The sequence below is a fragment of the Centropristis striata genome, chromosome 2, assembly GCF_030273125.1.
Source record: "Centropristis striata isolate RG_2023a ecotype Rhode Island chromosome 2, C.striata_1.0, whole genome shotgun sequence".
NCBI classification, from domain to species: domain Eukaryota; kingdom Metazoa; phylum Chordata; class Actinopteri; order Perciformes; family Serranidae; genus Centropristis; species Centropristis striata.
Genome location: NC_081518.1, coordinates 15,031,858 through 15,051,122, shown reverse-complemented (window position 1 = coordinate 15,051,122; position 19,265 = coordinate 15,031,858). Strand labels below are relative to the sequence as shown.

Here is a 19,265-nt window from a genome sequence, read left to right as displayed (position 1 = left end):
AAGTGTCCAGTCTCTGTCACAATTCATTCTTCTATTGTAAGCATGGCAGAGATGAGTCCGACGTTGGATGGAATAAATGCGCATTAAATAAAACACTTCTCCACTTGTTCTCTTCCTCTATCAAACCAAAAAATGCATACTATCAATAATAATGGAGCATCAGAACATAATAGTTATACAAAACACCAAAGTTGGCCACTTTTAAACAGACAATCCATGATTTGTGGTGGAAAGTAGGCTAATTAAGCCACTTTGGCTTGTAGTTTACCTGCAAGATGTCCCTGAGAAAAATGTTTTGGTGTTTTTAATACAATCGTTGGGTGATAGTCCACAAGCATGACATATTTTTTTTAAATGTATTTGTTGTTGAATTTTTTTTTCTTTTTTCCCTCAGTGTGGAATTCTGGAGCCGGGCTTCACAAGAGCTTCATCTTCCTCTTCTTTTGGGCATCTGGCTGTCAAGATCCTCCAGCTGGGTCCTCATGGAGGTCTCGGCCTGCAGAGCCTGTCTGAGGCTTTCTGTGGCCTGAAGGAGGGATGATGTCTCCTCTTGCCACTCAATGAGACTACTCATTAGTATTTTCCCAAAAAAGTCAGTTTCAGAGCATTTGTTTTAGTGCAATCTATTTAATTAAGCCCACATGGGCCCATTATAGGTCAATAGGAAAATAAAGCTGCTCACAAACATGCATTTAATTCTCCAGGCTACATTGTCAAGTTAAAGCCACAAAAGGCCTTGCATCTGTTGAATATAATCTTCAGTTTTAGATTTCTCTCCACTCAGTTGAGAAGCCTCTGTATTGTCCTGTTTCTGACGCCGCATGACATCTTTTGCGATTCGCATGCTGGCAGCCTGTCCGCCGGCCAGGTTTACTGCATGAGGTCCAACCTGTGTGTAGGGGGGGTGGAAACATAGGGGACATCTAGTCTGTAAAATAACTGGACAGATTGTTGTTAAGACCTATTTTTGAACACCAAAAGACTGTAGAAGACTAACCTGAAGAGCGGTGTACTGCCCCATCAGGTAGAGTGGGCAGCCCTCTGCCCACTGTAAACTCTCTGAAATGCACGGCCAACCATCTATCACCTTCACAGAGAGACGAGCCAGAGAGATTTAAGAGATTTAAAGCAGTGATATATCTAACTAACAAACCTGATCTCAAATAATTTATGTAATAATAATAATACATTTTATTTGTAATGCACTTTACATTAGAGGAAATCTCAAAGTGCTATGTATGTAAAAACAAATATTTGTATGATCAACCCACCTGAATGGGGAATTCCCGCATCACCTCAGAAAGCAGCGGGTCCTGTTTGATATCAAGTTTGCAGCCGGTGGCGAGCCAGATCATATCTCCGCTCCAGTGGTCCGCAGTGCTGAGGGAGACACTCCAGGCCTGGCTCCTGTAGCACCAGCTGGCTTCACTCACCTGGAAAGTTGCATGAGACTCAGGTAAAAAAAACAACTTTACCTTATCTCACTTCATTCACTACACCCTGAACCTAGTTAGTAGTAGTAGTTTTGTTCTACATGATTGAATTTAGGCAAATAAACACTTCATGGTTAGGTTTAATAAAGAAAAAAAAAATCAAGGTTTGGATTGAATACTGCCCGTTCGTGCATGTACATGATATAAAAATGATTGATGAAGTTACTTTTTCTTATCCACTTTTAGTTTAGCACAAGATGAAAACCTGCTGGGTGGAAGTTTTGTGTTTAAGTAGCCACCATCCCCCACCCCAACCTTCCTTCTTACATGAACACCGTCTTTCGTTATATAGCGTCACTTCCTCCTTCGCTCCTGCAATAATTACTACGGCCACTAGAGTGCTCCACCTAACAATAAACATTATTATAGCAGCCAGTTTAATAAGCTAACAAAGGTCTTCTGAGCCTACGAGGAGGTAGGGGTGTAATTCGGAGATTCATCACAATACAATTTTATATTAATTCTTGGACAACAATGCAATATTACTGCCACAGGATGATTTCAATTTGTTTCAGGTCAGAGGCCTGTGATCAATATGAAATGTTATTATTCATCAATTTAATATGGTTAAAGTTACATTTACTGTATTTAAACTTACTAAAAGGCAACTTAAATATCCTTTAACATTATTACCAAAATGGGTAATTTCAAAATAAAGGAATATCTTAAAGATTATATATATCGATATTTTGCCTTTGCATCGATAATATTGAACTGTTGATCAGTGAATCTACTAGAAGGTGGAACAGGCTTGTCTAACCTATATGTATGAAGCTGATAACCGCTGATAACGCCCATTACACCAAGTGATGACATTCAAACACGGTTACTTCACTTCCTGTGGGATGCACATGCACCTTTACCTGACAGTACGTCTTCAGGTCCACCTGTCCATTCATGATGAACGGCTGCAGGTGGATGTAGGCCTCTGGGGTCACGGCCCCTCCTTTCCTCGCTTGGCGAATCATTGCCAGCCGTTTGTGGAGACTCCGCTCATTATAGAACTGCCGCAGGTACGCTTGGCCATCCATCTTGATGCCGTGCTCCACGTGGGAATAACGACCCACCAGGCTCTCCACGTCGCCCACATCGAACTGCTTTAACTGCAGAGTAAAACAATGAGAGCTTGTATGTGTGTTGGAGGCAGACAGGTGTATCTACAGTTATTGTTGGTCTTCATGCAGCTTCACACTGTCACTAGACCTGGAGGTACTTCCTCATGACCCATGTCACATGGCGGGCACCTTGCTGCAGGGCAATTGAGACGACATGAGCGCTGGTCAGACCTCCACCAACTACCATTACTCTCTGGCCTGCCTCACACACTACACACAACCCTACACACACGTAAGCAGACAGTACTTGTTAAGGGAAGTGTTGCAGTGAGGATGTGGGAGTCTGCGGGAGCACGGAAACCTCAAGTGAAAGCAAAGTATTATTAAATTATCAACCAATTATCCTCTTGGACAAACGTGTAAACATTGTTTCCCTGCAAAGCTTCTCTGCATTATTGTGATGTTATATAACCCTCAGAAGAAAGCAGCCCTACCTTGAGTGGGAAAAGTGTCTCTCTGTCTTTGATTATCTGTGTCTTTAAGTTTTTGCAGAGCAGTTGGCAGGTGGTGCATGAGGTGCACTGTGTGTTGCAAACGCTCCTCTGGGTAGCTCTCTCCGATGCTTTCCACCCATGAGGGGATGTTTGCCATCTGGGCACGGGTTGGACCTGTGGCCATAACGACCTGGTGGGCTTTCAGGATGATGCCTCCTTGAAGGTGGACTTGAAAATACTTCACTTTCTTCCTTTCACCCTCTTTAATCCAGTCAGCCTTCTCCTCCTTGTCCTCGATCACAGGGGTGATGAGCTCAACTGTTCCCTTCACCAGCACTTTGTCCAAGTTGTATCTCTCCACCTGCATGTTCAGATTCATGAACTTAAGAAATAGCAATGCACAGATTAAGGTGCTCATGCTGCTTAAAAGAAGACATTTGTAGTTACTTCATGATCCACGATAACTCTCCATAAATCCTGTCTGAGTTAAAGTTGCTGCAGCCGCAAACTGAAGGTTAGTACTTAAAACAGTGGTAACAGAAGGGGCACCACATTTTTAAAATTATCATCTGTTCTTTCTATCATTTTAAATTCTAAGTTAGTGAAGAAATCATTCCAAACAATCATAAAGCAAAAGTAAAACTACAACAAAGGTTATTTAGATTCAGCTTTGCATGCTTTTGTGAACTTTGTTTATTCAGTTTATTCAAGTAACATGGTAACATCAGTGTAACATTAAACATACCACACACACACAAACACACACACACACACACACACACACACACACACACACACACACTTTGTGTCCAACCTGATCTCTAAAGAAATCCACACTGAGTTTGGTTCCAGGCAGACTGAAGGATAAACTCTTCTTGAGTGTTGAGGTGACGTTGAGGCGTTTCCTCTCCTTCCTGCCGAGCCTCATGTCATTGAAAAATGCATTTTCGTCCAGAATATAAACCTGATCTGGAAGACTGTGAAGCTCCGCTGATCGATCAGATTTTATGACAAACTCCTGCAGTGCTTTCTGACAGAGAAAACATACACATGTGCTTTTTTTTTTTTACAGTCATAGTAGAAAGCTATTTGTTTGTACTTGAGGGGAAGCTGCATGTGTTTGTACCTTGTTGAGAGGGTCTGTGTGCACCAGAGTGTGTGAGCGCAGGTGAGGGATGTTCAGAGCTGTGAACTGGCTCTCCCACAGAGTGGTCCACTCTCCGTAGGAATCTATCACTCGGAGACTCAGTGGGGGACAATTTTCCCTCCCTGATATCGTTGACTCTGCTAGTCGCTCCTCCAGTGTCAGGCCTGCGGGGACTGATGATCACACAACAAAGAACTGAACTGTGAAGCCACATAGGGAGCAAAACAGGAAGCAAAGTGTCACATGCTCATCAAAATGAAGAAGTAGTAACAGTGACAAAAGAGTATTGATTTATTCAGTATTTCATTCGTGAGGGAGTCTGGTTCCCTGTTCCAGACCTCTGATTCACCACCGACACCTCACACTGAAATTCAACTGTAATGAATAAATGAAGAGAAAATATATGGCAATTCAGTCAACATCACAAAGGTCTTTGCTATAAAATCAAAATGATAGCTGATGTCAAGACAAAGTCAGAATTATGATAAACTTATAATAATATTGAGGCTTACTAAGTTAAAATGTTTGGTGACAAAGTCCAAAATAAAGTTGTACTAGGTCATCATTTTCTGTGATTAGTTCTAGTTTAGGTAAGGCAAAATGATGGTTTGAGTCAATTTAGGGTCAGAATTATGTGAAACGAAGAAGAGATTACTTAATACATCAAGATATGAGATAATAGTTGACGTTATGACTCAAAATTGTTTAAAAGAACGACAAAGACTTCAAAAGTCATACTTTTTTACTCAAATGAAATGAAATTATGACTAATAAGTTGCAACTAACAATTATTTTCATTACTGATTGATTATTACTTTCTCAATCGTTTGGCCGCTAAAAACATTCACAAAAAATTAAAAAAGAGAGGTGGACCAAGTCTTAAGTCTCAAGTCTCCTAAACTTTGAGTTTCAAGTTATAACCAAGTCATAATGTGCTCTCATCAAAAATATCACAAATGCTTTTCGAAATTTGTTCTTCATTCTTTCCTGCAACTTAAATAGATGCAGTCGGATTGGTTCAAACAAAGCGGATCTGAGGAATTAAGTGTGGACTTCTTGGGAATAATTAGCATTCATGTTAGTAGATTCATGACTAACTTTTTTTATGACATACTTTGTAATCTTTTGGTTTGGGGGAAGATACATATCAAGTATTTTCAAGTGAAAAAGCTTAAGTCAGTTCTAAAATCCATTACATTTGTATGAATAATAATAATAATAATAATAATAATAATAATAATAATAATAATAATAATAATACATTTTATTTGTAATGCACTTTACATTACAGGAAATCTCAAAGTGCTACAGGTTAAAAGCATAACAGTCTAATTATAAAAAGGAGGATTTCATATCAATCAAAATCTGAAAAAAAAAATGCCTGTTTTGTCCAACCAACAGTCTAAAAATCCCAAAAATGTAGTCAAATCCTCACAAATTAAAAGCTGGATCGAGGAAATATTTGACTTTTTTTGCTATTTTTCTGTCTCCTCACTTATCGACTAATAGTTTCAGTTGTGATTGCAGTTATTTCCAAGTTAAAACCATAAAATTGTGTCTAATAATTCTGATTTAGTGAGTGAAGTGGTGCACACGGTACCAGCTGTCGTCCTCTTCTTCTTCTTCTTGCTGCTGTTGCAGCGTCTGTTGTTGGATGTCTCTGGGTTTGTCTGAGGCCTCGGAGGGTCCGAGGAGCAGGGGGAGAGGGGTGACACATGTCCAGAGTCTGAGTCTGGAGCAGGGTCAGGGTTCGACAGCAGGCTAGCGAGGGTCAAGGCATGAGGGCCTCCCCCTATTATTAACACATCCAGCATCACCATCTGAACACACACACAGGCAGACAACAACACAAGAGTGGGAAGATTAGTAGTACTTTCAAAGTTTTGTCACCAAAGTTACTTCCTTAAACTGTAACATGTCACTCTCACTCAGCTGCTGTTTACTTTGATCAATCAATGGATACTTTACTGGTTTTTATTCTAGTAATTATTTCAAATTGAATCTCAGATGCACACACATTCAAACATATTAAAAACACCACAACAGGGAAATCAATTAAGGCATGGAAAAAAACATATATTTTTCGCTTATTTTCTATTATATCTGTTTCTAAAAAACATCCACGACCAAAGCTGAAGAGTCTTTTAAACTCTCTTTGAGTTGTTTTCGAAAACTCAGAACTATGGTTTTTAATTTCAAACAACACAGCATGACCAAGCTTCAGCTTATACGTTTTAAGAGTGTGTCAAATAATAATAATAACTGTTCGTCATCCAGGATTCACAGTATTAGCAGAGGTCAACATTACCCAACACCTTCAGCTGCTGCAGTGATTAAACTTTTCTCGGCAATCATACACACACACACACACACACACACACACACACACACCTACACACGCACAATATAAAGTGTATATACAGTGTGTGTTCAGTGCATCATTACAGTACCTGGTTGAGTTCAGACGCTCCTGAGGCGGTGGACACGTGTTGCAGTGGTCACTGGTCGGTTTGAAAGTTTGCGACAGTGGCGTGTGCTCCTCATGTAACTCAATCCTCCTCAGATTTAGCTGGACGTCAGTGGCTCAACAGGGAGAGCTGGAAATAGCTTCAGTGTGTGTGTTTGTTTGTGTGTGTGCTTGTATAAATTTAGTAACACAACTCGTCCCAGTATTTAACCAGTTAATGTTGTGTTTGCAGTCATAAGAACACAGTTGACTGAAGCAAATTCTTCTTCTTTTCCTCATTTAAACTGAAGGAAGGTGTCATTGAGACTCAAATATCTTTTCAAGAGAAAAGCTATAACAATTTTAAAAAAAAGTAATAAGTCTAAATAATGTAATAAAGGAATAGTTTGACATTTTGAGAAACATAATTCCCCTTATGTGGTACAAAAATGTATATTTATAGGTTTACATAACTCGAGACAATTACACAATTAATATTATACTACTAATAATAATAACAATAATTTATTGAGTCTTTTTCAAAATCCACGCTACACTGTAAAAAAAGATAAACAATAGCAACTCAATAAAATTGAGGCAACAGATGGCACGCACTATTATTTATTAAATCTAACTATGTTACAAGTTCAGTTAATAACAACTTAAAAGGAAGTGCATGTCAATTAAAAACGGACTACCAGCAATTCTATTGTATTGGATTCATTCAAAATTCTCTTGATTTAGAATTACAAACACATAAAGATTATATTTAATGTGTTATATTTAAAGTTACTAAAAACAACTGCCTCAACATCAAGGACGCATTTATATTTAATACATTTGATCAAATATAATAAGTAAAATAAAATGTCTACAGAATAAATTTATTACAGTGTACAAAGTGTTTCAAAAAAACAGACAAGTCATAAAATAGAGAGAATTAATGTTATAAAGAGGCAAGAAAAGAATCAATGGTGAAGTGGCTGTGGATGCTCCTCTTGATGGAGGCCTTGCTTGACTAAGCTTAAAGTTGAGGTTGCTAATAGAAAGCTGCGGCGCTGTGGCTTAGCTGGTCAAAGCGCCTGTCTCGTAAACAGGAGATCCTGGGTTCAAATCCCAGTAGTGCCTAAAGAGGACTGTTCCTCCATCATAACAGCTTGTTTGTTCTTGCCCCTTAATATGACTCAATGAGAGCCTTCTACTGGTAGTCCTCATAACTGAATGTTGATGTTTAAATACATGGTTAATGTTGTCAAGGTTGGATAAGTTTAGGCACAAAAGGCCAAGTCAGATGCTGATTTAGCTGGTTAAAACACCTGTCTTGTGAACAGAAGATCCTGGTTTCAAATCCCAGCTGTGCCTCTGAACCCAGTCTGCATCCCCTGCACCTGCTTACACAGATGACCTAAGAGAGGAAGGTCTGCTTGAACCACAGCCAGCAGTGGTTCAAAACTACTTGGTTATGAAATAGACATAAGGCATACTGAGGTGTTAGGGTAGTTATGTACGTAATTTCGCTTCAACAGAAATTGTACCAACAATTGCGAAACATAGATGTGTAGAATTTGAAGATATCTTACTGTCTTTTTAAAAAAAAACTCCCTGTAAATATAGCGAAAAAGCAATCTCTTTTAAAGAGATGTATTAAAATTGTGTCACCTCTTTAAGGTGATTGTAATACTCCAGTGTCTTTGGAGATAAATTATACACAAGAAAAATTGTAGTTTCAGGAGAATGCTTTTCGCAGATTTGCACCAAGTTTTGCACTTAGACAGGCAATCTAAAATAACAATGTTGTCTTTTGGTTTCACACAGGAAACTAACAATTGTCTCCTGGGTTAAAGCCCTGTGTTTGTTATTGTAGAATCTCAAGGCACACCTGTATTCATAATCTTTCAGTACTACTTCCAGCGGTCACATCGACCTCGTAACTACTTCACTTCCTGGATTTATTTACTTTTTAAACTGTCTTCTATAAAGCCTTACTAGGAAATGTTGTGACCTAAACCTAGATCAGTGGTTTTGTAGCCTAAATTCAAAGAAACTGCAGCCTTTTTTTTAAACCACAAACCATATGCTTATGTATAAGCATATGGTTTGTGGTTTGTGCTTGTTTTTGTGCTCTGCGATATGAGTAATTTTGACCTAAGGCTCATATGGGTCATTATTGGTGGTTTCAGCAGGTGCAAGAGATGTCGATCAGCCGAGCCACAGCACCTCCATCTAACTCTTTTGGTGCCTAAAGCGACACAACCTGCGACTGCTTGACAACATTAACCACGTATTTAATATCAATTATCACGTTTAGTTATGATGACATGATGATCTCCTGCTGCAGTCATTTTGGCAACCCTGCTGTGAGCCATTAATAGTGTTCAGTTGTCACTAAAGTCCATGGCACACCTGGACTTGTCTCACGCCACACGATTTAGAAACCACTGCACTAGAGATCACCGGCTAAAAATAAACATAAATTTAGGTCAGAATAAGCTGCTGTACAAATGACATATAGGTTTGTTTTTTGGGGAAGCACTGTCTCGCCTGAACTGCTAATTGAACAAGATGCTTCCACAAATAGTCCTGTTTTTGTATATTTGTTTAATCTAAATTAAATTTCAATATAAAGAAAGACAAGCTTGGTTGAGGTGTGTTGGCTTAGCATGTCAAAGCACCTGTCTTGTAAACAGGAGATCCTGGGTTCAAATCCCAGCAGTGCCTGATTATCAGGTTGTTTTCTATCATGTTGTTTGTCCATCATCTTTCTCTAAGATATTTGCCCTGTCAGCTTTTTACTTCTTCATTTCTTAACTGAAAGCAAGCTGTTTGCAGACATCCTGTTTTGTTAAGAGTAAAGACCAACATTTGAGTTCAGAAATGCCTTTGTTATGATGTAGCTTTAAGAGAAGAACACTCTTGGAGTGGTGCTGTGGCTTAGCTGGTCAAAGCGCCTGTCTAGTAAACAGGAGATCCTGGGTTCAAATTCCAGCAGTGCCTGCTTGTTACACTCTCTAATGAGAAAATCAATACCACTCTCATGTCTGCCCATTATATTTGAAGCTGCAGATGGTTAGCATAGAGAGTCTCTGCTGGTCGCTTTGCAAAAAATCAGATTTTCAAATGTTTTGTGAGGAAGTAAATGCGTGCAATGTCTTTGTTAAACCTCAAGGATGCACACATTAAGATTTTATGAGAAACAATTAGTGTAAACATTACATTTTTCTAATAAAAAAAAATCCTCAGCTCATGGCCTTAGAGGCTGAAAGCTTTGGGGGAAAAAAATATATTTCTAAAGTCAGAAAGGTTAGTAAAGCAAATCAGTTTCATCTAATAAAAGTAGAAAGAAAAAAAAAGTCAAACATGAAAGTGATATAATGATTTATTTTTTACTATGTTAACCTGTTAATAAAATACAACCCTGAATGATAATGTGCAGCCAAACTTAAACAAATGTATTAGTTTGTGAAGAACCGTTAATTAAAGCTTCCGTATCTTGTGTTGTAATTGTAGAAGCACACATTTATATCCACTTTAAATTTATTTACTGTCACAGAGGAAGTCCAATTCTTAGTAGTTCCCATGTCTAATGTGAACACTATAAAAACAGTAATTTCCTCTTCTCTCTGTTGAGGGTTTTGTGTCTTTATGCTAATATTTGACAGTAACTGTAGTGGCTGTGAGGTTACTGGTATTCATTTCAAACAATTTAGGAAGTGAACACCCAGAAGTGTGTGTTTTATGGCGTGTTTACTGTGACAGTAAGATAACATCATCAAGTTCAAGCTCATTACTTTGGTAACCCGTGCAGGAAAACTATCTGACCTTGCTTTGTGTCATCAAATCGACTGAAAATGTGTCAAACTAACCGAAATAAATCTCTCTTATGTGGTAATTTCTCTTCAGAGGAAAAAAAATGCTTATGCTGATGAACTCTTACCTCTCTCTCCTCAAGTTCTGTTTTCTAACATGAATCATACAATGTGTTGATTTAAGATTTACTCATGTTCATTCACTTCCTTTTTCTGACACCAGTTCCACCTCCACGGCTGTGTCAGTGGCCACTCGGTCCTACTTCCTCTTCTGTTCATGCAAAGCAGAAGCACAAACACAGTGGAGGCTTTAAAAGAGCGCCACGGTCACTGGTGTCAGTCTTTGGCATTAACAGCAGCGGACACAGTCGGCACCATGGAACTGAAGGTGGGTGACAGAATCATTAAACTCTGAACGTCTCTATATGTGAGTGTATTTTAAATTATATGAGTGTATTTTTTGGTTGACTTAGTGGTTAAGTTTTTTTTTTTTATTCCTGAACATCAGGATTCTCTGGTTAAAGGCGGCGTGCTCATTAACCACCAGATCCATGAAGGGAAGCATCAGTATGAAGTGGAAAATGTGGTCAAGTACAGAAAAGCGATTGGAAAGAAAGCGTTTGTCAGGTATAAATCAGACCCCAAGTGTTCAACAGACTTTTTGTTTTTATATAACCCAAAGCAAAACCAGTCTCTCACCAAAGACCTATTTACTGTCAAACCATTTTAATTATATATACAGTCATGGAAACATTTATTAGACCATGCTTGTTTTCTCTAATTTCTTGTTAATCTTAATGGCTGGTACAACTAAAGGCACATTTGTTTGGACAAATATAATAACTAATAAGAGCTATAATATTACTAATAAGAGCTATAATATTTTATATAATATTTTGATAATAACCAAAATCATTATCAAGAAAACCATGGAAAATGGCTAGATATCAACTCTTAAATTAAACTCTTATTAGCTTTTTCTGTGGTTATCATTTTGTTTGTCTAAACAAATGTAACCTCTTAAGCCATTAAGATTAACAAGAAATTGAAGAAAATAATGGTCTAATATTTTTTTTCCATGGCTATATACATATAATAATCATCACAGGAGCAGGAATGGTATTTATTTTAGATTATATTTATTTGAAAAGCATTTTTAAGCACAGAGAGTGCTTCCCAGTACAGGGAGAATTAAAAATAATAAATAATAAATAAATAAATATCAAACAAACTGAAAATATAATAATAATTATTTATTATTTAAAAATATTAAGTGGAAGACTTGCTGCTACTCTGTACCTTCACTGTACCTTCTAATAAGGCACACTTGATGATATGAATTATTATTAGGCCTGAAAAAGTTGATTGACTGATTTCTTAAACAAAAGAAAAAGTAAGTATTAATTACTAATTTCAGTCATCTAGTGTTACATTTTTTTAAATGTCAATGGCGATACAAAAGCAAAGTCTGTTTCACTTCAGGATGAGTGATACATTTTTTCCTTATTAATGGCTTTTTATAAATTTCAATAACATTAATAGTCTTTAGAAACAAGTAAAAATCCTGAATAAAATATATACTGCTGATGTGTTTTCTGTTGTTTTTTTTCCTCAGGAGAGGAGACAAACTGATGCAGATAAACGGCATGGACCTGCAGGACGTCACACCTGAGGAGTTTGCACACTTGTTAGCTAAAGAAAATCCGATGCTGGTGAGTTCATGGGCAGTTTACACAACAGTGAAAACCTTTTAGGAGATTACACAGCAGACTCTATTTTCTATTCTATTTCAGTCTTTCAGTCGGAGAAGGCTGAAAATCACAGGACGTGTTGTGGCACATTATTTAATCCACCAAACTGAACTGTCACATTCTTTTACATTATAAGTCGAATAAACATTTGTGGACAAAGTCTTCACAATAGCTTTTTGTCCTGTTAGTTAACTGGAATGAAGGAATATAAAACTTAGACATCAACTGTTAATGTTTAAACTACACTAAAACTCTGACCTGTAGCACTGTTTTCATATTAAATAACATTTTATTGTACTGGGAAAAACATCAACATGACATAACACTGCATTGTCTACTGGAGCCTGACCAACTGACCAATATATCTGTTGGCTGATATTGGCCTATTTAACGCATATCGGTGGTATGGCATATATTTTTCATATTATTTATTTAAATATTCAGCAATTGACTGACACTGAAATTACATTACTGATGCTTATTTAGCCTTTTATGTTTATTTACTCTTTATTTCCTCAGTTATAATTTAAGAAATTTGTTTGCATAGTTATATTGGTGCACAATCCACATAGAAAAGCATAGAAAAGGTCTGTTTTATTTTCAGCCCAAAAATTCACTATATCGGCCACCATATACGTACATTATATATATGGATTTTACAGGTGTGTTCAGTCATGGAAAATTATAAGACCACTTTTTTTCTTCAATTTCTTGTTCATTTTAATGCCTGGTACAACTAAAGGTGCATTTGTTTGGACAAATATAATGATAACAACAAAAATAGCTGATAAGAGTTTAATATAAGAGCTAATATCTAGCTATTTTCCATGGTTTTCTTGATAATAACCAAAATCATTATTAAGAAAACCATCGAAAATGGCTACAAATGTACCTTTAGTGATACCAGGCATTAAAAATGAACATGGTCTAATAATTTTTTCCATGAGTGTATATTCACGGTTGCCCATAAAGTTGGAATAATTTTGTTTTCAGACACAATCCTCTGTTAATTGTAGTTAAATTTTCATTGTGATATGTTTGGAAGAGATTGATCAATAATGTTTTGAGAAGATATACACTTTATCTGGCAAGAATAAATCATCATTTCATGAAAGAGTTAAAAAAATATATTTTATCCCAACTTTATGAGCAACTGTGTATATACAACAGTAGCATTGTAATCTGTATTGGTCTCAAAAATCCCATATTGGTTGGGCTCTACTGTCTACATTCCAGATTTCACCAGGACAGCAGCTGTGTATTGAATTGTTTTAAGGTGGAATATTCACACGGACAATAACAGACACACAGAGACACAGTCAGTCTGACCCCACGTCCACTTCTCTCCCTCTCTCTCCATCTGCCCTTCAGACGGTGCACAAGGCCAGCAAGATGAAGGCACCCACTGAGCAGTCCTTCCCAGCCGAAGACACTTTACATCCCGTCTCCAAAGAATCCATCACACTCAGCTTCAGGATGGAGATGAGGAGGGAGGAAGACTTGGAACGGGACGGAGGAGGGAAGGAGGACGGGCAGTTAGAGGTGGATGGGTGCCCCGAGGAAAATGATCTGCTTGGAGAGGGGGGGGACCTGCTCATTGTTTCCATGACAAAGACCAGCATCTCCGTGGTGAGGGGGCGGGGCTGTGACACCGGGAGCACCTGTAGTGGGTGTCACGGGACCGGATGTACCTTTAATGACGTTGTGGTGGTGTCTGAGTCCAGCGAGGTCATGCTTGGTGAGTCAATTGGGTTCTTCGATTTGTCTAATTTATTCTGCATTCTAACACATATGTAGGTAGCCTCACTGAGATCAAGATCACATTGACAAGAAGGAAAAGAAAAGAAAAAAATCATATATATACAGATATAATAGAGTCCAGTGACAACTATAATTTTATTATATATTATATAATTATTTGGAAAAACTGGATGGTTAAATTTTCCTTCATGGATTTATATGTATAGGATTAAGATTTGTTGGCAAAATATTCATTGCTATGCTTCCACAACTACTTTATTGTTGTGTGTTTTTAATTGTTGTGTTTTTTTTTTTTTTTTTTTTTTTTTAGCTCTGATTGAGCCTTTTATATCTATATCTCAGGGATGTTGCATGGTAATGTTTCTACAGTAGCCCAGAGGGGACAAACCAAACCCTATGTTTCAATTAAATTGTCAAGCAAATTTATTTTAATTTATTTATAAAATTATCTTTTAAAATGTGGCAAAAAAAAGAAAAGCATATGTGAATAAACTGGACTACAGCGTAGTTTTATCAGATGTTGTTACACTGAAAAAAGAAATAGTTGAACCTACTTAATTGAATTGTTTCATTTGGTAACACCTAAATGAATTAAGTTCTTTCAAATTAATTTAAAATAAATTGTGTTAATCTAACTTATTAAATGAATTTGAAAGAACTTAATTCATTTAGGTGTTACCAAATGAAACAATTCAATTAAGTTGATTCTTTTTTCAGTGTACTTTGGGCGCAAATGGCAAATGCGAGCAGAAGAAGTAAAGGGTGCTGATAAAAGCATGTTTTACTTGTTCTTCCATGTCAGCCATGCGTGGCCCTGCTTCATGCTGTCTGGAGACGCAGACAAAATAATTTAACATCCAGGACACCAACAGCAGAAACAACTGATTGGTCCTGAGTTAAATGTTAAATGTCCATATTTAACTCTGTTTTCAACAAAGGCAAAAACCACTTTGAGGAATTGAAGAAAGTTGAGGAAGTTCTCTCTAATTTTGCCATTTCCATTCAGCTATTCGAATGCGATACTTCAAAATGAGCATACAAATATGTGAATGGAAACAAAGAGGGCTTTCTTACAAAAAGGATATGAAATAGAAACTAAATGCCCTTTGTTTGATTTGTTCCGTGTGTTGCTTTCAGTTCCAAGAGGAGGAGGAAGTTTCCGACATCTGAAGTCGTTGAACACTCCAATACAACATGCTGTCACTCACAATTACCTGCAAGGTCTCTGTTCAGAGAGGACCATCTACGCTTCAGAGAACCAAGGTTTGTCTTTCAGAGCAGCAACATAAGTTTACAGTACTCACAGATGAGTTGAAATACTTAAATACTTAAATTGAAGTAAATTCCCTGTTTTTATTTCAGAGGACATGACCATCTACGTGTACAAGTCAATCGGCCCTACCAAAGGTCTGCCCGTGGTCATAAACTTTACCAAGTCCAGCTGTTTCCTCAGGTGCTGCCAGGAGGGAGAGCGGGTGTTTCTACAGGTTGAGGTAATAACTGTTTCTGAGTTACATTTAAGGTGCATCAACCTGACTTTTACCCAGACCAGCAGATTGACCCTTTTGGGTTCTCTAAAGTATACAATGACTCTTATATGGAGAACCATCAGCCTTGGCAGATGTACAGTTGTAGAACCTGATAATGTAATAACCCCGATAATGTAATAACCCCGATAATGTAATAAAAATCTGCACTTGAGTCCATTGAAAATGTAATAAAACCTGATAATGTAATAACTTCCCGATAATGTAATAAAGTGCATTTCCCAATAATGTAATACACTTTTTACCAATAATGTCATAAAGTATAACATTAATGGGAGGTTATTACATTATCAGGTTAGCCTTCATTCCGCAAGTCCTGATAATGTAATAATTCCCCAATATTGTAATAATTTAACAGCAGACCACCCATTACTTGAGGTCAAGTGGTGGTACTGTGTAGGCAACTAACTCAAGAGCTCTAGCGCCACCAACAGGTCAAAGTTTAATGTTTATTAACTTTTGACCCGTTCATCCGTTTTTCACAAACGAGGTATCCATGACACACAAATGCATTCAACAGCTTCTTGAAATCTAAAGGTGCTAGGTGTTATACTTTATTACATTATTGGTAAAAAAAAAAAAAAGTGTATTACATTATTGGGAAATGCACTTTATTACATTATCGGGAAGTTATTACATTATCAGGTTTTATTACATTTTCAATGGACTCAAGTGCCGATTTTTATTACAATATCGGGGTTATTACAATATCGGGAATTTATTACATTATCAGGTTCTACAACAGTAATTTTCATATTTGTACAATAACTTTGCCATCTGCAAGATGTACGGTCATTAATGCCAAAAGTGTCATAATGTGCAACGATTTGACCATTTTGTGAGGTTTAAAATTAGTAGTTGGTTAGAGTCTGTGCTGTCTTATCTGAATTCATTTCCAGACATAATCAGGATAGCAAAATATAGATCCTACCTCCGTGTATATGCATCTTTTCTCACATGACCTCTTTCCAGTCAGTCAGACACATAACTCCTTCCACAAAGCATAGCCTTAAATAAATGTTTAAATACAGGTTTTGTGAAACATATTTACACCTATTTGTTCTAATGCCTATGACTCACATACAACAACAAAATAGGATTGTGTAACATTTTCTATCCGCTTGTGCTGATTACCACAACATTGGCATTTATGGTCACCAGTTTATGCTCCTCTGACTTTTTTTCTAGTGCCACCACGAGGTTAACATTTGTGGTTATGAGGGAAATGTTTTGATTAAACTACTGAAAGCGGGCGGAGACATTCATGTCCCCCACAGGATTCATTTTAAATACATTTTTACCTGATGATTGTTCTCAAGACTGGTTTATATTGTTTCTTATGAAAATGAATGTGATGAAATTAGTAGCTATCCCACAAAATGTCGTCCAGTGACGTAGAATACAAACAAACACTTTCACCCAGGAGAGCAGTGTCCCACTGGAAACGTTCTTATGTAGTTCACATTTCACGTCATGTTCTAAATCACCAGAGTAACTTCTTACAGTACTTATGCACCAAAGTTTTTTTTCAACCCAAAGCTATTCTTTTTTTAAACCTTTACCAAAGAGTCTCAAAACATTAACATGTTTGTAAAAGCAAACATTAAATAGGATGGTCATATTTCGTAGGATATCATACGATCAGCGTTGTATAAGTTTTAATAAGAAATCATAAGAAACGTTCATGATAATAAGTTGACTCAATGCAAAAGTAAGGACACCACCAAAGGCAGAAGGATGCTTCCACATGGCTTCATTAAAGTCATTTTAATAGCAAAGTTGTTGGGATATTTCAATCTGGACTGAAGTATTGACAGATTAAAACCTGGGCCCATTATACCTTGAGTCATGAAACTGAAGCGTGTCTAAAGAATTAACTCTGAGTCAAGCAATGACTCTTGTACCAGTAATGGGGACTCAATTTTTGTTCACAAACCAAAGTTTAGCAGCACACTGTCAGAACGGAGCACATACCTGTATTTAGTCGGTCTGCTTGAAGGTCAGCAGAGATTATTTTTGTCTAGTGTCTCTCCACCGTGTCTGTTGAAAGAGAGCGGCAGAGGAAAAAGAGGGAAGTAGTGTGGTTGATGATGGTTTCATTCATTCGAATGCAGAAAACTAGAAACAGATTAATTTCCTTTTACGTTTGGATTTTTCAAGGTCAACAGATTTCTTTAAAACTCATCCCATTTTACTTACCACACTTTGATTTTTCTACGTTAGTGTGTCTCCGTCTGTCCATGTGGTATCACCAATTAGATTTTAAAAAATCTGTTTGGGGAATAATTAAGATCTGCATAGAACTTAAAAGTGTAGGACTTAAAAAAAAAGGTGTGCAGTGGTAAGTTCACACCAGTGTGTAATAAGTAATCAGCAGAAGTGGAAGTGGAGAGTCATGCTGAGGCCCTGTAGGGGACCGTGCACAGGCAGAGCGGTGTTCTGAGCTAAATGCTAACATGCTGATTCAGCAGATATAATTGTGTGACTCCTATGTAGACACCTTCAAAATAAAGTGTTACCATATCTTGCTTAAGTCACAAAGGCATGTTCAAAAAAATTGCCTAAGTAATTTATTTCTCTTAAGTGACATAATTTACACACAGTGTTATTACTATGCCAATAGCCATCTTTTGTTACATCATTTTTGAGTAAAATGATCAATAAATGTCATATGTTACACTTTTGGTGAAGTTTTTTGTGTTTCCTGCAAAACTTGAAAAAATTAGTTTGCTGATTATTTTAACAGGGTGACATTATTATGACTGTGATACTTGTGTTGCTCTGTGTGTTTGATATCCACGTTTGTTGTTGCAGACGTGCGATAAGCAGAGGCTGAAGAATATCTCCAGGAGCGACGAGACTGCCCTCTCCTTCGTCTTCTACATGAAGAACGAACCGCCGAACCAGAAAAGGTTCGAGTCAGCGCTGTACGGCGGCTGGTTCATCCAAATAGCCAACGTAGACAAACCCCACAAAGTGGACATAGCAACCCTGGATGGGAAGACGGGAGAGGAAAGTTTCCTCTTCATCATTAAGCCTTAATGGAGAACCACTTTCCTCAAACGTGATCTCAGTTCTCAGACAAATTTACCATTTTAAATTGTAAATTTTATTTAGTATTCGATATTAAACAAAAGAAAAACACGAGAGGAGCTCTTGTCAAATTCTGCTATTGCAGAAGTACGTAGATATGTATCATACAACTCTATCTAAATATAAAAATGTTTTGTGTGTGTTCAAGCAGATTTTTTTCAAGCATTAATGGATGTAACTTTATAACAAAACATATATAAAAGTGACGACTTTATTTAACACATTTCATTTTAACACTTTAAAACATACATAATCAGGAGATGTTAAAGAGCAGAATTGGAAATAGTATCAACTGTAACCATGAGTCTAATGTACTAACACAAACATTAATCAAGGTTTGAATGATTATATAATGTTATATGGTATGATATTTTATTTGACACTTTCGAGACTTACTGGATATTTTATTATATTCAAATATCAATATGTATAAATGTATTACTTCTATTAGGGTTCTGTGATCTTGAGTATTTGTGTATTTTAAGAACAGTGGTTAAGCACTGATTTTTTAAAATTAGATTTCAGTAAATAAGGTATATTTTAAATAAACTTGTTAATATGCAGTAATTCTGTCCTTTCTTTTTCATTATTTATTTTTTTATTCACCAGTTTACCAGGTGTGCATTGACATTTCATCAACATTTCATTTGCTATTTTAAAACAAGTAAAAGT

General features: G+C 36.9%; 2 protein-coding genes and 2 non-coding genes across 4 annotated transcripts; 3 read left to right on the top strand and 1 right to left on the bottom strand.

Annotated features, from left to right (window-relative positions):
* Positions 1–718: 718 nt before the first annotated feature.
* zgc:113276 (uncharacterized protein LOC553748 homolog) lies at positions 719–6,003 on the bottom strand. Its single transcript, XM_059353546.1, has 9 exons — positions 5,790–6,003; positions 4,169–4,362; positions 3,857–4,072; positions 3,043–3,403; positions 2,697–2,818; positions 2,357–2,596; positions 1,272–1,433; positions 998–1,087; positions 719–889 (listed from the first exon to the last, which is right to left on the bottom strand). Exons 1-9 carry the CDS (start codon positions 6,001–6,003, stop codon positions 719–721), a joined length of 1,770 nt encoding a protein of 589 aa, XP_059209529.1.
* A 1,686-nt stretch (positions 6,004–7,689) lies between these two features.
* trnat-cgu (transfer RNA threonine (anticodon CGU)) lies at positions 7,690–7,763 on the top strand. The gene has a single exon. It is a non-coding gene; the product is annotated as a tRNA-Thr (tRNA).
* A 1,792-nt stretch (positions 7,764–9,555) lies between these two features.
* Positions 9,556–9,629, top strand: trnat-agu (transfer RNA threonine (anticodon AGU)). Its single transcript has one exon. It is a non-coding gene; the product is annotated as a tRNA-Thr (tRNA).
* A 1,146-nt stretch (positions 9,630–10,775) lies between these two features.
* LOC131989906 (uncharacterized) lies at positions 10,776–19,133 on the top strand. Its single transcript, XM_059355268.1, has 7 exons — positions 10,776–10,829; positions 10,950–11,068; positions 12,057–12,153; positions 13,564–13,930; positions 15,091–15,216; positions 15,316–15,446; positions 18,315–19,133. Exons 1-7 carry the CDS (start codon positions 10,818–10,820, stop codon positions 18,540–18,542), a joined length of 1,080 nt encoding a protein of 359 aa, XP_059211251.1. The 5' UTR covers positions 10,776–10,817; the 3' UTR covers positions 18,543–19,133.
* The last annotated feature ends 132 nt before the right edge of the window (positions 19,134–19,265 follow it).

Excerpts from the sequence above, each read along its gene's own strand:
- zgc:113276 (XM_059353546.1), bottom strand. The coding sequence starts at position 6,003 with ATGCTGGATGTGTTAATAATAGGGGGAGGCCCTCATGCCTTGACCCTC. Across the intron at positions 3,404-3,856 it reads TGGATTTCTTTAGAGATCAG|GTGGAGAGATACAACTTGGA; the intron begins GTTGGACACAAA and ends CTGAACATGCAG. Across the intron at positions 1,434-2,356 it reads ACCTGAAGACGTACTGTCAG|GTGAGTGAAGCCAGCTGGTG; the intron begins GTAAAGGTGCAT and ends GCAACTTTCCAG.
- LOC131989906 (XM_059355268.1), top strand. Across the intron at positions 11,069-12,056 it reads GGAAAGAAAGCGTTTGTCAG|GAGAGGAGACAAACTGATGC; the intron begins GTATAAATCAGA and ends TTTTTTCCTCAG. Across the intron at positions 13,931-15,090 it reads GTCCAGCGAGGTCATGCTTG|TTCCAAGAGGAGGAGGAAGT; the intron begins GTGAGTCAATTG and ends TGTTGCTTTCAG.